The 19,603-nt window shown below is 40.4% G+C and overlaps 1 protein-coding gene and 1 pseudogene across 1 annotated transcript; one reads left to right on the forward strand and one right to left on the reverse strand.

The window, feature by feature from the left end:
- The first annotated feature begins 4,506 nt into the window (after window positions 1-4,506).
- LOC112670684 (deoxycytidine kinase) lies at window positions 4,507-7,695 on the forward strand. Its single transcript, XM_025464566.3, has one exon. The coding sequence runs from the start codon at window positions 4,651-4,653 to the stop codon at window positions 5,431-5,433; it is 783 nt and encodes a 260-aa protein (XP_025320351.1). The 5' UTR covers window positions 4,507-4,650; the 3' UTR covers window positions 5,434-7,695.
- A 7,412-nt stretch (window positions 7,696-15,107) lies between these two features.
- On the reverse strand, window positions 15,108-19,118 carry LOC112670839 (ribose-phosphate pyrophosphokinase 2-like; annotated as a pseudogene).
- Window positions 19,119-19,603: the final 485 nt, after the last annotated feature.

A 19,603-nucleotide genomic window follows, 5' to 3' on the forward strand; every position in this document is an offset into this window, starting at 1 on the left:
AGGTCTATATTAAGATTAGAATTAATAAGAGTATCTATCTCATTGTGCAAATTAAATGGGCTTCTGCCTGGGAAGTAGTTAACAATTACACATAATAAACTCACTTATTTAAGACTGGCTATCAAAATCGCAAACTAACAGTCATGCACATGTGCATTAGAATAGAAACTCAAAGTGGAAGAAAAGAAAACAAGTGGAGTGTTACATGCAGTCAGTAAGGGGGAAACCCTGTGACCAGCCCTGGTAGAGAGCCGACCTGGGGAGAGGAGTCTATCACCCAGGACCTATCTAAAAGCCTCCATCACAGGCATGAGAGGGGCCCAGCAGGAAGGCAGAAACAGTGACATGGTGATAGATCAGGAGAAAGTGATATACATAAGAACAAGCAGGCAGGCTACATCTGACCAAGGACGTTAGAACTCTCCTCAGTACATCTAAAATAATTTACAAATGATTACAAATTAGGTTTTAAGCTAAAACTAATTTTTAACACTTTTCAAAGTCCTTGCATCTACTAGCTCATATTATTCTTATTTTACCATCTTTGGAGCATTTTAAGGAATTTTGAACAAATTCATCTAATGACTTAGTGTACATTTATAAACAATAATAATCAGAGGTAGTCTTTCTCAAGCACTTCCTATGTGCTGGAGGATATTAATACAACACTTAACTTATAGTTTACAGCAGAAGCTCTGGTGAGGATAGCCTAGATTCAAAGCCCAGTGCTGTGATTTGCCAGCTGCTCGTTGCTGGGGGATTACTGCACCTCTATACTTTAGGCCTTTCATCTGTACAATGCTGGCTGTACGTAAGGTGCTGGCCCACAGCAAACATTTAACATGTTAGCAGGCATCCCCTCGTGTCATCACTACAATAAAGCGAGGTCAGTTTAGTATTAATCCCATTTTATGGTCAAGGAAACAGGCTCATTCATACCTGTCCAAGTTTATGCAAGTTCAAATCTAGGTCTTTCTGACTCAAACCCACGCATGTTCTTAACCACTGTGCTATGCCAAACTCCCACCGTTTATCAAATCTGCAGCATTTTCAAAATGACAGAATTGTTTTGGATCTGTGTGCATTTATTCTATTTTTTAACTTTGAAAGAACTTTTTTTGCCAGTTTATCTAAAGAGCCATTCATTCAGAATAGAACTAGAGTCACAACAGACTATTAAGTCCTGGCCTGAAAAACAAAGGATGAGTCACCGGTCAAAGGTATGATCATGGAGAGGGCTGGGTTCTAGCCACCAGTAGGGAGTCCAGTGGCAACCTAACCTGTATGGGAAGCCAAAATAGGAAGAGTGGCAATGCCCCACTGAGACCACAACATTTCCACTTCCCTTGATCTTCACGATAACAATTTTAAGAGGTGTAATTATCCAGCTATGTGGAAACTGTGACATAAAGAGGTTAAATGACTTGCGCTTTAAGTAATGCTATAGCCAGAATTTGTACTAGAGCTTAAGGTACCTGGCTTTTGGAGTGGAAGTGGAAAGGGTCAGATCACACAACAATAGAACATTCCTCAGAGATGATCCGAGGTTTATAGGTGGTACACTGTACCTACATCCGTGAGCTATGGGGACATCATGGAACTGTGTCTAGTTTGAAAGAATCCTAGCCAAAGTGGAACACATGCACATCTTTTGGAGCATGAGCTGCTTCAGGATTCTCTCTCTGGCTACTGCTCCCCACAGGCATATGCGGCCCTTGGAGGAAGAAGGGAGAGAGCGTAGATGAAGGTAAAGGAAACAGAGAGAGCAAGAAAGAACAAGCGAATGCTGAGTGCCAGCCCGAGCTCTATAGGGACTGAACCCCAGTTCTCTGCCTAGCAAGCAGACCAAACCCTTCACAACTTCAGATGCTACATCCATTCTGCAGCTGCCAGTGGCTGCAACCTGGAAACTCCAACTTTGCATTCAAGGTGAGGACACCAAAGCACCCAACTTCATCTAGCCCATGACAAAAGGTGGAGAGGAATACTTGGGTTCTGTATCTGCTGCGCATCACAGAAAACCCAATTAGCAGTAGCTAAACCACAAGCATGTTTATTCATCTCACCTAACAAAATGCCTGGAGATAGGTTGTTCCAAGGTGGATCAGCCTTTCTGCAATTGTGTTGGCCATCTTCTTGGGGCCACAAGATGGCTTCCAAAGCTCCAGGTATTGCAACCTCATATAATAGCAATCCAAGCAGAAAGGAAGAGGACTGGTGGGATCTCAGTACAGATTGTCTTTTAGGGAAGGAAATTAGGGAGGGAAACTGTACCCTAGAACACCCAGTAAATGTTCCCCCTTACTGGCCAGAACCAGATCCTATGCCCAGTTCCCTAAACTGCATCACCAGCTAAAAAGCAGAGGGGATCCCATGATTAGCTTAAGCCAACCTTGGGGTTGGTGATTGCCTCCAATCAGGTTTCTTTTAACAACATTACACAAACAATAGTGGCTCCATCTCCTATTCCCAATCTACCCATTATCCCTCACCTCTCCCCAAGAACTTGGGTGTTCATGAATCAAATCCTTTTGGCCTGCTCAAAGAAGAGGGGAGCTCTTCTCAAAGAGTGGGGAGGCACATTGTGTGAGCACCAGTTTCTATTATTTATACCACTGGAGTTCTTGCCATAAACATTACCAGTGGCACCCAGATGGTATGGATCTCCATGGGCAGTCTCTGCTATACCCCACACCCAAGGATTCAGCACTTCAATGCATCTCAAAACAGAATGATTCCACAACAAATTTACTAGTCATGGGCATTTTACTGAAGATTCCATGGAAATAGAGGAATGGAGAGGCTCAGCAGATAGCCTTCACCCCAACAACTGTGCCTTGAATCACCCTTCCAGACATGCTCTGGGAGCTCACCACTTCTCCTCTTCACCCTTCCTTCACATATCCTCTATAAAAATTGCCCCAAGTAGTCTGCTTTTGCTTCAGCCTACTTTACCCACTCAGCCAAAGGCTCAACAGCCATTCATGGATCTGCAACCAAATATTATTCCTCAAGCAAAGCAATTAAAATTATCATTCAATATTATAGATGTTGATAAGTACAGTGAGTAGGAGAGCAAGGAATAAAAGATGGAAATTAAAGTGAGCAATCACTGATAGGGAATGTTGGGAAAAGATTGCTCCATCTTTGGACACATATTCACATTTTGGGTCACCCAAGAGTAGCTAACTTTTACAATTAAAATTCCCGTCAGGGCAACTGGGTGGCTCAGTCAGTTAAGCATCTGACTCTTGATTTTAGCTAAGGTAATGATCTCAGGGTCACAGGATCCAGCTCCATGTCAGGCTCTGTGCTCACTGTGGAGTTAGCTTGAGATTCTTTTTTGCCATGTCCCTCTGCCCTTTCCCCTGCTTGCTCACTCACTGTCTCTCAAATAAATAAATAAAACCATTTTTAAAAAATTCCTGTCTCTGTGAGATGAAATATATACCCAAAGCAAGAATAAGACAAATCACTTCAGAATGCCATCCCTTATTTTCATTAGTTCTAATTTCATGTTCAAACTTCGTGTGTGTGTGTGTGTGTGTGTGTGTGAGAGAGAGAGAGAGAGAGAGAGAGAGAGAGAGAGAGAGAGAGAAGGAAATATCAAGAATAATTAGCCAAATAGACCCAATTCTCCAAGCCCCTCGAGAGCTTGCTATGGTGGAACCAATTTCACAGGCGTCTGTCTGACATAGACAGCCAATTATTGGGATCCCTCTAGAATCTGCTGTATCTAAGGTACAGCATGTATCTTGCCATGCTACCTTTCCCTCCGGTGAGACCGAGGCCCAACAGGCAGGGGACAAAGTAAACGAAACACTCAAGCACCCACTGACCTGAACCAGCTGAGAGCTGAAACTGGAATAACTCAAAAAGGGGGTGCACTTGTTACCTTCCTGGAGATAGGAACTGTAGTTGGACAGAATCACCAAGGCCTCTCATTGAGAATTTTTCAGACAATGAACTTCAGATGAACTTCCTGGTTGCCCGCCAGGCAAATGGCTCTCACACCGTTTCAGTTTTCTATTGCTGCAACACATACACACACACACACACACACACACACACACACCCTAAAATATAGTGGCTTAACAATGTATCATTTCTCTTCAGTCTGTGGGAGACTAGCTGGGGTCACTCATGCACTTTGCATTTAGTGAGGAACTCAGTCTTTTTTCCATGTGATGTCTCCAACCCTAGCTCCTCCCCAGGTGGCTTCTCTCTAACAGGGTAGCCTAGACTTCATTACAGCATGGTACTTGGGTTACAAGGGTGGTCCAGAGGACAAGCCCCAATATCTAACTATAACTATGTATCTAACTATGTATCCAGTCTCTGCCTATCTTATGCCTACTAATGTCCCATTGGCCAAAAAAGCCACAGGGAAGGGTGCCTGGCTGACTCAGTCTGTAGAGCATGTGACTCTTGACCTTGGGGTTGTGCATTTGAGCCCCATGTTAGATAGATGTAGAGATTATTTTAAAAGAAAATCTTTAAAAGGGAGAGGCTGCGGCTCCGGGGCCTCTGCCTGCGCGTCGGGTCGGGTTCGGCGGCGGCGGCGGCGGCGGCGGGGGCGGCCCCAGCGCGCGCACCTGCGGCCACCTCCATCCCCCCGTCGGATGCGCTCGGGGCGCCGCGAAGCCCGGCATGGCCACCCCGCCCAAGAGAAGCTGCCCGTCCCCCGCGACCGGCTCGGAGGGAAGCCGCATCAAGAAAATCGCCATCGAGGGGAACATCGCTTCAGGGAAGACAACATTTGTGAATATCCTTAAACAGGTCTGTGAGGATTGGGAAGTGGTTCCTGAACCTGTTGCCCGTTGGTGCAGTGTTCAAAGTGCTCAAGGTGACTGTGAGGAACTGACAACATCTCAGAAAAGTGGTGGGAATGTTCTTCAGATGATGTATGAGAAGCCTGAACGGTGGTCTTTTACCTTCCAGTCATATGCGTGCCTCAGTCGAATAAGAGCCCAGCTTGCCTGTCTTGATGGCAAGCTCAAAGATGCAGAGAAACCTGTATTATTTTTTGAACGATCTATATATAGTGACAGGTATGTCTTTGCAGCTAATCTGTATGAATCTGAGTGCATGAATGAAACAGAGTGGACAATTTATCAAGACTGGCATGACTGGATGAATCACCAATTTGGCCAAAGCCTGGAACTGGATGGAATCATTTATCTTCGAGCCACTCCAGAGAAATGCTTGAATAGAATATATTTACGGGGAAGAAATGAAGAACAAGGCATTCCTCTTGAATATTTAGAGAAGCTTCACTATAAGCATGAGAGCTGGCTACTTCATAGAACACTGAAAACCAACTTTGATTTTCTACAAGAAATCCCTATCTTAACTCTGGATATCAATGAAGACTTTAAAGACAAACACGATGGTCTTATTGAAAAGGTCAAAGAATTTTTGAGCACTTTGTGATTTTGCTGAAGACTAAAGGCAGCCAAGTGATTCTAGATACTTCAGCTTTGTGTATCTTCATAGCTCGATATTCATACAAGTCTCTAGAAAACTCAGGTTTTTTACCATTTTTTTTTTTTTGCCATTTTTGTTCCAAGAAAAAAATTGTTTTGATGAATTCTGTATAAAAGTTTATGAGCAATTTCATTTCTTTTTGGCTTTTTAAAAATAAAGACATCGAATTATCTCTCACAACAAGAAGTCTGGAGGTAGATGGTTCCAGAGTAAGTACTGGCTGAACTACATCATGAAAGGACCCGGCCTCCTCCTGTCTTTCCCTTCTATTACTTTCCTAGGCAGGTTGGCTTTTTTTTTCTTCCCCCTGGTGCTTCTTATTTCACTGGTGAACAGTTTCTTAAGTGGGAACTTTAATGTTACATAGTAAGTGTTAGTGTGTGCTGTATAAATTAATGCACCGATTACAAGTTGGAAAGTGGAATTTAAGAAATCCCAAAAAAAGGATTATGAAGTTTTATTTTAAATACTTTTGATCAAGCGTCTCTCCTTCCATCTTAATTTATGTGGAAGATAAGATCAGTTTAGTATTTAATCACTTCATTGATATTTATGAATGTATCTATAATTCATTAATAAAGGAGCAGGTCAGACTTTGTTCCCATTTTGTAATGGCATAACCTATCGTATAAGTAATTAATCTTTATTCTGCTTTTGTTTTTACATTTGTGGTATGGGTGAGACTTGTCTTTTTGCATGGGATTTTAGAAGATTAGAGAGGAAATGATAACATGTTTCTGTATTTAAAAGATAAGTGTAAAGATTCAATTTATATGGAGCTTAAAATAGCTGCCTATTTTTTTCTCAGACCATTCTCTTAGAGTGTATATTAAACTTATAGTTAAAAGATTGGTTTAAAATATGATTGCCTGTAATTTGTTTGAGGTGAAAGTATGGTTTTCCCTAAGTTTCTTTCCATTTTTATTGGTAAAAATTTAGTGGAACATAGCAAGGGATAAGTTTTTCCATTTTATTTTTTGTCGACTCTACTGGGAGTGAGTAGTTTCTCATCTTTACCTTTATACTTACTTAAGAGGTCAAAAGAGAAACTGAAGACAAGGTAGATTATCTTCTTAGATGCATCATCTCTTTTATCCTAGCTCTAACTTCCTTCCCTACCTGCTTTCCTTACTGTCTGGATTAATTAGGCAGCCTGCTACTTTATTATTATTTTTTGTTTTTGTTTTTATTTATTTTTTCGTAATTTCTATACCCAACGTGGGTCTCCAACTCATAATACCAAAATCATGAGTTGCACACTCTTCTGACTGAGCCAGCCAGGCACCCTGACAGCCTGCTGTTTTAAAGCTTAAATGAAAGTCACACGTTTCTACTTTTGAGAACATGATCACTTTTCACTTCACAGTTTGCTTTGCTTCTCTGTAGGGGTTATACCTTCAGTTTTTTCCTCTTTTATATGTTCTGTATCTTGAAAGTATTATCATTTTTGTTAAATATATATTAGGAAACATATGTAATAATAAAGAATACAAGGGGGTAGAATAGTTGTAATTTTTAAAACTGCATGGATTCATTTTAGGTCTGTAGATAAAGGTTTTTCTCAAGTTTGCTTAGTTAAGGTGTGCAGTGTTTTTCTATGTAACCTTTCTACTTGATGTTTTAGAAAAATTCTGTTTTTGAAATGAGAAGAGTCACTTTGACTTTGAAACTATCATTTTCCTTTTTAAAATGTAATTTTTTGTTTTGTGTTTTTGATAATTAAAGATGATAATTTTGTAGGTTAAACATTGTAGATGCACTGATCTTGAGACTTTGTCTCAAGTCCTATACTCACCACGAATATTGAAACCATTTCATGATATTGTATGGGGTTTTTTTTTGTCTGTATTTGATACAAATGAATTTGTTTACTAAATATTAGTTTAGTAAATAAGTGTAAATCTCATGAACTGTGATGGAGCTATACTCATTGAAATGATTATATCTTTTTAAAATTAAAATTTATCCTACTTTTGAAAAAAATATGAATATAAAACGGTGACAATGGTTTAAATAAATAACATCGATTCTGTTTTAAGTGAAGACATAATTTGGAGATTTTTAGTGACTTCTAGAAATGTTTAATTTAATGCCTTTTTAAAATCTGTAGAATTGAAAAAACCTTTAAAATTTTTTTTGTTAAGATTCACAATAAAAGCTGTACCATTGGTGGGTACAAGAGTATTGAAAAAAAAAAAAAAAAGAAAATCTTTAAAAAAAATCTATAAGGGGATCCCCGGGTGGCTCAGCGGTTTAGTGCCTGCCTTCAGCCCAGGGCATGATTCTGGAGTTCCGGGATCGAGGTCCACACTGGGTTCCCTTCGTGGAGCCTGCTTCTCCCTCTGCCTATGTCTCTGCATCTCTCTCTCTCTCTCTCTCTCTCTGTCTCTCATGGATAAATAAAATCTTTTAAAAATCAGGGATCCCTGGGTGGCGCAGCGGTTTAGCGCCTGCCTTTGGCCCAGGGCGCAATCTTGGAGACCCGGGATCGAATCCCACATCGGGCTCCCGGTGCATGGAGCCTGCTTCTCCCTCTGCCTGTGTCTCTGCCTCTCTCTCTCTCTCTCTCTCTCTGACTATCATAAATAAATAAAAATTAAAAAATAAGTAAATAAAAATCAATAAAAAATGTTTTAAGTCACAGGGTCAATGTGGGAAGAGAGTCCACAAGTGGTTCACTGGGTTCACTGTCCACTATAACCTCAAAGTGCCAATTTCTTTATTTACCTCTCCAAAGAGCATAATACTCTTCATGGAGCACAACCATGAAACCCTATGGGCTAAAGATTATCGGAGTCAACAGAAATCACCTGGGAAAAAGTGAATATAGAACTGAGTTAAAGAGGATTTCAGAATATGTCTGAAGAAAATTATTTGGTACCATCTCTTAAAAATCATATTAATAAGGTTCAGTGAAAATACAAACCCAAAGAATTTAATCAGAAGGTTTAAATGATTGAGTCTGGAAGGTAATGGGTAGGCCTAATTGAAACTTGTTTTCAGAAATGCTTCTCTGATCTCCCTCTTTTCCAAAGTTAGTACTTAACTATCCATTTGTTTATTCCTTCAATAAGTGTTTATGAAGCACCAGGCATGACTCTACATGCTAAGGTTTTGTGCTCAGTCTTATTCCATCTCTCTCCATGTCCTACCTGAATTCTGGCAATGGCCCAACAGCTGGTCTCTCCAGCCCAACTGCATGTGCTCCAAAGTCCCAAAACACAAAACTAAACCCAGTTTGCTTTAGCTTTCAAAGGCTCTGATACCAGAAGCACCTGGGTGGCTCAATCAGTTGGACATCTGACTCTTGATTTTAGCTTGAATCATGATCTCAGGGTCATGAGATCAAGCCCCAAATCAGGCTCTGCACTTAGTGGGGAGTCTGGTTGAGATACTTTCTCTCTCTGCCCCTCCTCCCACCCTCACGCTCTCTCAAATAAATAAATAAATATGTAAATCTTAAAAAAAAAAAGTCTCTGAAACTGTATAAAACCTAAACTTCTAAAATGACTTTTAGGACTCTACAAAATCTAACTCCATCTACTTTCTTTTAAAAAGTACTTTTTTTTAATGAAGGGTAAAATCATGACTCTCATACAAATATAAAGTGAACACCTGTCAAAGATCTTTTTTAGCCCACTAATTAACAAGGAACTGGTAGGGTGTTAAAATCCAGTCCAGGGACATCTGGGTGGCTTAGCTGTTGAGTGTCTGCCTTTAGCTTAGGGCGTGATCCCGGGATCCGGGATCGAGTCCCACATCAAGCTCCCTGCATATGTCTCTGCCTATGTGTGTGTCTCTCTCATAAATAAATAAGTCTTTTCTAAAAAATCCAGCCCAAAGGAGTATCCACAGAGCAGGCACATACACAGTCAGTCAGACATGATGAAATGAATTTTTAACAGAAACAAAACTGGATGATTCCTCCCACCTATGTGCTTTGGGGTTGAAGGATATGGGGAATCAACTGCATTTCCACGTGACAAAATTCATTTTCATTTCTATAGACAAGAATCATTTGCCTTACTCTTAGAGTTGTATAACTTACAGGGTTATAAATAATGCAAAGAAGTGAGAGGTACAGACTACTATAGAACCACATAATATGGAAGAGTGCACTAGACAATGCCCAGCATTCTGTAAGATACCCAGTAATCTTTTCTTTTCTGTTCTTTTCTGTTCTCTTCAAAAGTCTGACCATTTTTTCACACTTGCCGGCTTCATCATCAACAGTTTCTTCAGCCCTTCACCCAACGTGATTGCCACACTGCCCTCCTCACAGTTGCCTAGGAAAGCCCCACACACTTCTGGCCACATTTTTTGGGCACTTTCTGCATCCTCTGCATAGAATGGACTCACTCTCTATTGGAGATATACCCATCATTCTATGTATTCAGCATATACTCCTTTAGACACCATAATAGGTCAAGCAGTGATGATTCAGAAGTGAAGAAGACAAGGTCTCAGCCTAACCTGGGAATTGTGCTATATGTGTGCTATCTACCTTGAGTCATCTGGACTTTGGGAAATGCACTGATGTCCAACCATTGTGTAACTGTGAGGGACAATGGGGCTTCCCTCAGAGTGCCAGGACATGTTCACTATTGGTCATTCTGAATGAAAGAGGAGCCTCAGAAGAGACTGAAGAGGAACATTCAGAGGGGGAAGAAGACCAGCAGAGACCAAAGCAAGACAACCAGAGGAGGAGGAAGAAATGGCCAAACTGCAACCACCACAGAGAAGTCCAGCAAGAATAGGAATTAAATATGCCCATGTGTTTTGGAAACCCCCTTTTGCAGTATTTCAGTGGAAAGACAGAAACAGAAATCATATTACCATGGGATATAAAATGAAATAGGGGGTATAGAATTGTAGAAACTGGATATACTTTTTTTTTCTTTCGAAAGAATAGGAATTCTATTTTAGAACTAGAAAGGGGAGGGGCAGCCCCGGTGGCTCAGTGGTTTAGCGTCGCATTCAGCCCAGGGTGTGATCCTGGAGACCCGGGATCGAGTCCCACATCGGGCTCCCTGCATGGAGCCTGCTTCTCCCTCTGCCTGTGTCTCTGCCTCTCTCTCTCTCTCTCTGTGTGTGTCTCTCATGAATAAATAAATAAAATCTTAAAAAAAAAAAAAGAACTAGAAAGGGGAGAAGAGTGGAAAGAGAAAGTATAAGTACAGCAGCTAAAAAAAAAATAATAATAATAATAAATAAGTACAGCAGCTAAGTAATTTCCCAAAGAAAAGCCAATGTAGAAAGAGCACTGGATTTGGAGAAAAAAAAAAACTTGCATTCAAATCCTGGTTATAAGATTTCAGGTATGGTAATACCTCAAAATACCAATGACATAATCTTTATAAAAGAATATAGTACAAAGCCTAGGACACACTAGGCATTCAATACGTATTATTTTAAGCCTCAGAGAAACATTCATTGAGGTTTGGTTTGGTTTTTACAATCCTGTCTGGCTGGGGTTTCAGAAGTGAAAAGTAAAAATTCCCACTGTCCAAGTACTTTGAATTCTTTGTTAGTAAGAATTTGCATTTCAGGATCTATTTCTAAATAAGAACTTGGGAGATTATCTTGCTTTGCTTTGCTTTGCTTTGCTTTGCTTTGCTTTGCTTTGCTAAAGGGCATGGCCCCAAAAAGGGATCCCAGAACATACCCTACACACCAGGTCTTTTGAGAATGGTACCCTGCCACTTGACGGTATGAACATTGGGTGTCAAACTATATGTTGGCAAATCAAACTCCAATAAAAAAATATACAAAAGTAAATAAATAAAATAAAATAGAGAATGGTACCCTGTCCTTTCCTCCTTACTAATTAGACCCCAGGAAGACTCTAAGATGGAAGCTAATGGGAAATATGAACAGTTCCTTTTTATCACCACGGAAACAAAGCAACAAAGAACTGAAGCAGCTTGCAGTACACTTGATATAAACCCTAAGCCTCCTACGACTAACCCAGCACCAATCTCGCAAGCCCCCAAATCTGCGACTCCCACCCCCTGAAGAATTAAGTACTTGAACAGATGACTTTAGGTTTCCTTTCTGTCCTAAAGAGGGGAAAACACTTTCTTTCCTCTAGACAGCACCCTAATTTGTCTCCACTTAGCCACATAGCTCAGGACAAGAGCTTTTTAAAATTAATGATGCTTTTCCAAGAGTAATTGCTTCTGCTCTAATCACATGCTATTTCTTGCTACCCACGGAGCTCAGCGTTAAGAGTGCCTAAAGGAATCAGCAAATTGCCCGAAATGCACTGCTCTCAAGCCTCCAGGTTGCCTAATAAATGATGATGAGTCATCCTAAGCCAGGTAGTCACCTCATATCCTTTATAACGTGAGCTTACACGTCAATATGCTCCCTAGGAGGCAAATCACAATGTGGAGCTGGGAAAGGTCAAGGCTCAGATTTTTTGAAAATCTTCCCAGCTTTTTTTTTTTAATTGAGGTAAATTCACATAACATACAATTAGCTATTTTAAAGTGTACACTCAGTTGTGGGCCATCTGGGTGGCTCAATCAGTTAAGCATCTGCCTTTGGCTCAAGTCATGGTCCCAGTGTCCTGGGATAGAGCCCTGCATCAGGCTCCCTGCTCAGCAGGGAGTTTGCTCCTCCCTCTCCCTGTGCCCCTCCCCCCTGTGCTCCATCTCTCTCCCTTTCAAATAAATAAAATCTTAAAAAAAAAGCACTGCTGATTCAAAGTGTACCATCAATTGTAGTTAGTGTATTCACAATGTTGTGCAATCACCAGAGCTCTCTCTGCTTTCCAAACTTTTCCATCCCCCCATTACAACACCCTGTACCCATTTAAGAAGCCATCCTTCACTCACCCCTCCTTCCCTACCCTGATAACCTCTAGTCTGCTTTCTGTCTCTGGATTTGCCTATTCTTATATCATATAAAAGGAATAATAGGTGACCTTTCATGTTCGGCTTCTTTTACTTAGTGCAATGTTTTCAAGCTTTATCCATGTTATAGCATGTTTTGGCACTTCATTGCTTTTTATGGCTGAATAGTATTCCATTGTGTGGATGTACCACAATTTGTTCATCCACTCATCTGTTGGTGGACCTCTGGGTTGCTTCATCTTTTGGTTATTATGAATAACACTGCTATGAACATTCTTGCATGGATTTCTGTGTGGATCCCAGATGTTTTTGATAGGCCTCTTCACTCCTTCAGCTCATGATTTTATTTATTGCTACATGATTTTACTGAAAACATTTATCATCGTATGGGAGAAATACTGTGTTCCATGCAGATACCACAGTGTCGCTCTTTCTAGATATTACTATCATATAATATGGTGTAACACGAATATCTATAAATTTCTTATACAATTTGAGTTTGGGGTTCAATGGCTTTTGCATGTTCCTAATTCTCTGACTCCCTTGTTTGACTAGATACAGGCTGGACCACTCCTGATTCAACAGAGTTAGACATAAGCAGAAAATGTGGTTTGTCTTCTGGACCAGTGAGGAGCAAGAGTGGGGGAAGTCCTGGGATCAGCTGCTTACAAAAGATTTTTATCAACTTGGTTGGATTGTACTCCCCAAATCTTAAAATTTGGTCTGAGTATGGCCAAATCCATACTAATTAATTCATGAATGTGTGTAAAGCACATTAGAATACAAATATAATGTTAAATAATGGTAGAACAATAAATTCTCAAGCCAGAGAAAGACAATGCAATTTTTAAGTCAGGTTTTCTGTCTGATAATCATTATTATAAAACTAGTTCAGTATATTCTTAGACTCAAAATATCTCAAAGCCAGATGTGCATCTCTAAATTGACTGGTGTTAACCATGTCAACATGTCTGTATTTGCATATCAAGACGTCTTCATAAACGGGTTAAAAACTATATTTCCATTTGTCCAAAGAAAGATATTCAAATGCAGAACTCATGTATTCCTCAAAAATAATAGATACTACACAGTTTCAAAACGTGGTCCTTTCATCATGCTAAACCAATGCTTTCTAGATATACATTATTATACTGTATTGCTTGTCAGATTTAAATGAAGTTCTCACTTGAAAGCGCTACACTGGCTCTTCAATAACTAAATGCTACTTGCTAGCTTTAATTTTGACTACCTACTATATCAGAGATTAAAACTCTAAATCTAATTCAAATTTGCTTGATAAATAGCTTTGATTTTCAATTCAGAATTTAGATCAGAGGATATATTCTCTCCCTTTATTAAAATACAGCAGAATGGAAGTTCCCAGACTTTGTCTAGCCAGGCAAATCCCCACCTTTTTTTTTTTTTAAGATTTTTATTTATTCATGAGAGACACAGAGACAGAGTGAGAGGCAGAGACACAGGCAGAGGGAGAAGCAGGCCCCGCGCAGGAAGCCTGATGTGGGACTGGATCCCGGGACCCCAGGATCACACCCTGGGCCGAAGGCAGGTGCCAAACCGCTGAGCTACCCAGGGATCCCCCCCACCTTTCTTTTTGATCTAAATTATTCAGGTTGGATATCCTAGCCAATATTTATCTAAAGTCCAACTCTTTTCTTCAGCTCTATAGTTGGCGGAACATCTCATTTAGGGAACTGTTGTAAATTATCAGCCTATGGGTAACATCATCTTCAGTGGGATTTTCCCAACCATCACTCTTGACAATTTTTGAACATTATCCTAATGAAACAATTAAGGTTTACTTATTAATACTTTTTTCTTAACATTCTTTTATCTATATCTTTCAGTTAAAATCTGCAGTTACAATAATCATTTGCTTGATAGACTTGCTGCTTCAGAATGCAAAAAGCAAAGTGTATTTAATATGAATGAAACAAGTTCAGAAAGGGGATAGTGTTTAAATATGCATTTAGAGGCACTCATAACAAATTTATCTATTTCCTCTATCAAAAGCAAAAAAGAGAATCAGACTGAATGTTAATGGATTTAAGGTAGTCTTCATTATGAGGGAAATCCACAACATAAGATTACTGAGGAAATAATGAAGGATAGAAGCTACAAATACAATGCAAAAAAACAGGATATGTTAGAGTGCATCTCAAAGAATTGGGAATTCTATACATCTTCCAACTTCAATTTGCAGCCAACTAAGGCAGTCAGAAATTGCTCATCAATTTGATAGTAAGTTTGAATACAGTAGTCTATTGCTGGACATAGCTTTTGGAATTTTTAGACTTAGAAGTTCAAGTAAGTGTGAGCAGTTACCACATATTTTTAGAAGCTGTAGTTTAAAAGTTGCAACTGTGGTTCCAGTTGGATTAGAGGCAATTCATAAAACTGCATTTACCTATGATTTTGTTGCCTCTGATTTGTCTATCAGAAAATATATGATTCATTGGCATTTTTAGCTAAATAAAATTCACTTTAAATTAAGCAAAGTAGCTAACTAGTTTATTTTAACCCTGAAAGTCAGTATTCAAGGTATTGCATGATTTTCTAATGCACATTCAAAAGTAAAGAGCTAATTGCAACCTCACCCAAATGTTCATATTATCATTACAAGTAAACTAGTACACAAAATGCTTTAATAGGAATTTATCTCTGACAACATCAGAAATATGTAAACTATTAATTTTCACAAGAGGATTGTTTTTTTTAAGAGGATTGATTGTATAAGGAAATTATACAATTGTATGATTGTTGCCTCAGAGTATCATAAGAACAAAGGTAAAAGTTCCCCTTCTCAACAAGGCAAAATGACACCAAAACTTTTCATTCAAGACAAGTTCAATTAAAAAGTAAACAAACATTCCTCTACCTCTAACCATGGTTTCCTAAAACCATAAAGATATGTTCCAAAGTTTTATTTTTTTTAAGATTTTATTTATTTATTCATGAGAGACACAGAGAGGTGGGGGGGCAGAGACACAGGCAGAGGGAGAAGCAGGCTCCACGCAGGGAGCCAGACGCGAGACTCGATCCCAGGTCTCCAGGATCACACCGGACTCGATCCTGGGTCTTCAGGATCACGCCCTGGGCCAAAGGTGGCGCTAAACCACTGAGCCACCCAGGCTGCCCTGTTCCAAAGTTTTAAAACAGAGATCTGATGCTTTAATATTCATCATTCTATATTTTACTGAATTCTAAAGTCAAAAAAGTTTAATTCACAGTATCATGTATGAAATCATAATATTCTGGAGACATGAAGGGCCATGGCTAAACAAGTAGAAGGCATGTACTGTTGTTTGCTCTTTGGATTGCCTCAGCAAAATCATTGAAATACCCATAACTTGAATATTAGAGCAGTGTTTCATTTTGTCCTCACGTAGAATGGTGTTTGTGATATTGACAGCTTCAGGGGCAGCATTAGTAATTCTGGAAATGGCCCAGAGAAGATTCCATGAGTAAAAATGGCATAGACTTTGGTGGTTTTGGCATAGTGTAGACTGACTGTGGTATAGCATTTTGTGCTGATCATGTCCATGAGGATGGCCACCTGATCTTCAATTAACCACCAGCCAGAATCATTCTATCCACCTCCATGGCTCTTCTTCTTTCTCTGTGTGGCAAGGCAAATGCCACATTCAGTCTGTCGATGAATGATACAGCTTCCTGCTTCAGGGGAAATGATGACACGGTTCCTGTGGTCTGCAATATTCTCCTGGTGCTATATGTGAGTCACTCACAGGGACAGCAAAGAAGCCCTGGATCTGAGCAGCATTGTAGGCCCATGGTAATGATGTGATCTGCCCCAGCTACTAGAAGCACAGAATAATTTGCATACAAGTACTTTTGGAGGTCATCCCAGGAAGTGAGTCGGGGAACAGAGAAGTGTGTTACATGGTGTGACAGGGTGTGTTGATGTCCCTATGACAACTGGGGCTCCATCCCTTTGGGAACCCTCCATGAGATGCATACAACGTACCTGAGAATTGCCCCTGCCTAGGAGCAAGAGAGCTGGGATTTTTATCCATTAACTCCCATCCCCACTAGTTGAGAGCCATTCCTAGGGGCAGTAATTCCCCAGCACTTCCAGGCATAGCACATGCAGGAAGCCAGAGGAACCCTCTGAACAGAATCATGGGCTTGAGTAGGTCATTGGCATGACATGGAAACCGTTGACCCAAGTTACAAGCAACCTCCAAGGTGAACCACAGGGCTATGGCAGGGGGCATTGACAGCATCCTTTACAGTTTCCGGAATCCAATTCACAGGCAGACTCCTCAACTTCCATGTCTCAACCACAATTTCCTCTCAGATGTTCTTGGTGTCCATTTTAATTAGATTTTATCTGGATTCAAACAGTAATAGGGTAGGTAATGGTTTCCCCACAGTGTGCATTGGGCCAGCACCAAGAAGTAGTTCAGGAAAGGACAAGACCCACTATGTACTAAGTACCCACTATAGGCCAAGTTCTGTACATACATGGACTCATGGTAATGCTCAAAACAGCCCTATGGCATACATATATAATATCCTCCCAATTCTATATACACACATGCATACATACATACATATATATATGAAAATTGAGCTCTAGAGAGAGAAGCAACCGACTCCATCTCAAATGGCTAGGAAGTGACACAGCCAACAGTCAAATCAAGTGTGGTTAACTCCAAAACTCTCTGCCCTTTCCTCCTAACACATAAAGAGAAACCAGAGCCTCTTCAACCTCTCGGGAAAAACATTTCCCTTTGATTGAGGGACCCAAGTTTAAAGAATTCCTGGAAACTTCAGAAAGCTCCAGTCCTCCTAGAGCCTAGGGTGAAATAAATTTGTCCAGCAAGACATCTTTTACAATATTGAAATCCTAACTGAACCTTGAACCACGCAGACCATTGTTTAATACACACCCACTCAACACAAAGCCTTTTACGTGTTGAACTATTTTTGCTGCTTTGAATTTATATGAGGAGGGACTGATGTGGAACAAGGCACAGGGCAGAAAGCTGCACTTGTTACCTCCCTCTAGGGGGACACTTTCCAGAGATAAGGATTACAGAAGTTCAGCACCTATTAAATAGATTCTGCCCACAAGTGGAGTTAAGTTTTGAAGAGTCTGGGTGACATCATGTGAATTTTAAAACACTGATGCTCAAGATCTCTGTGGCATTTTAGAAAGCTTCAGTGCCTTGACATAGTCTGTTCCTACCACCTGGAGTGTTTTTCCTCATACCAGGCAAATAATCATTGAAATTCAGCTCAGTGATAATCTTTTCTGGAGAACCTTTCCTGACTACTCCTAATGGAGGGGATTACTCTCCCCATCCCTTTGTGCACCCACCACCCCCTCTTTCTGCTCCGTTTCTAGATGTCCATGGCAGCTCATTTGTTAGCCTCTACAATCTCCACCTGTGGTAATATGAACACCCAACCTGGACTTAGGAGAAAATCTGAGCCAAACTGTCCCACTGAGCATATCAATTCTTCCCCACCCTTTTCTCACCCCCTCGCCAACACAGGCTGCCTCTTGCCTGACTCCACTTTCTCCACTAATTAAATGTCACACTTCCAGCTGTAATCACCAAGAGATGCTCTCCAGGCAATTCAGTAAAGGGAACAATAAGGTCCTTCCCATTTCGTACTACCCTCATGAGATGCTGACCCGTGAAGCTGGCTGAAACAAATACAAATAACAGGGTAACTATGAGGATGTGTTAATGTGGCCCATGTCTCAAGGAGCAGCAATTATGAGACCAAATGCCTTCCTTGCTTTCCACTCCCACACAAGCAGAATCCACCCATCCCCTCTCCATGGTCCAAAAGCTAATGTATTCATCATGTTGTACACTAGGGAGCTCTCTCCCAGCTTTCTGGCCAGCAGTGAGCTTCTGAAAGGCAGGCACAAAGTAAGCGCTTGATAAATGATTGCTTTATTAATGAATTAATGATAACCATGAACAAAATATGAAATCTCTCTACCTTTTTTATTCCCTCTAAAACTTAAAACAAATTGCTTTGGAAGTTCAGCCATTTTCTGATTAATAAGGGCGACTTTCTCCATCTCATTCTAAAAAATAAAAAAAGCTTCCTATTCTGTTGTCTTTACTTAATTGAACAAGTAGCACTTGAGACTTGAGTCTCTTTGCTCAAGCACTATGCTTTGTGATAAAAGTTTCAAAGATAACTAAAGGCTCAATTCTGAGAGGGAACAGTGTGGACTAAGTGGCAGATGGCTTTAATTGTTGACATGGAATTGCTATGATGGAAAAATGATTTAAAAAAATAAGTTGATCCAGAGGCTCTTTATTTTTTTTTTAAAGATTTTTATTTGTTTATTTGAGAGAGAGAGCACACAAGCAGTGGGAAGGGGCAGAGGGAGACAGAGAAGGAGAAGCAGACTCCCTGCTGAGCAGGGAGCCCCATGTGGGGCTCAATCCCAGGACCCCAAGATCATGATCTGAGCGTGATGCTTAACTGACTGAGCCACCCAGGTGCCTGAGGCTCTTTAAATAGTAATGATAACTACCACCATTTATTGAGCACTTACTATCTGACTGAAAATATACTAGATACTTTACATATATTATCAGTTCATTTTTACAACCCTAAGAGGTGGTTATTTTTCCCAATTTACAAATGAGGTAATTGAGGCCAGAGATATTAAGTACCCACCAAAACTCCCACAACTAACAAAGGATTGATTGGGATTAGGGTCCAGGCTAGGCTGATTCTGGAGCCCATGGTTTTATCCATAACGTTATACTTAAAGATAAATTTTTGATAGGGGCGCCTGAGTGGCTCAGTAGGTTAGGCATCCAAGGCATCCAACTCTTGACTTTGGCTCAGGTCAGGATCTCAGGGTCATGAGATCAAGCCCTGCATTGGGCACTGTGCTTGGTGTGGAGTCTGCTTATCCCCCTCCTACCCTCTGCTTCTTGCTCTCTCTCTCTAAATTAATTTTTTAAATATCTTATTTATTTATTCATGAGAGAAACAGAGAGAGAGGCAGAGACATAGGTAGAGGGAGAAACAGGTTGTCTGTGAGGAACCTGATGCAGTACTTGATCCCAGGACTCCAGGATCACAACCTGAGCCAAAGGCAGACACTCAACCACCAAGCAACCCAGGTGCCCCTAAAACAATCTTTTTTTGAAAAAAGATATTTTTTTTACAGTAAAAAAGGCACCTCATGTAGAAAATATGAATGAAAAGATTTCTCCTTGTCAAAAATAGGTGTA

This window comes from Canis lupus, chromosome 14, assembly GCF_003254725.2.
Source record: "Canis lupus dingo isolate Sandy chromosome 14, ASM325472v2, whole genome shotgun sequence".
Classification (NCBI taxonomy): Eukaryota; Metazoa; Chordata; class Mammalia; order Carnivora; family Canidae; genus Canis; species Canis lupus.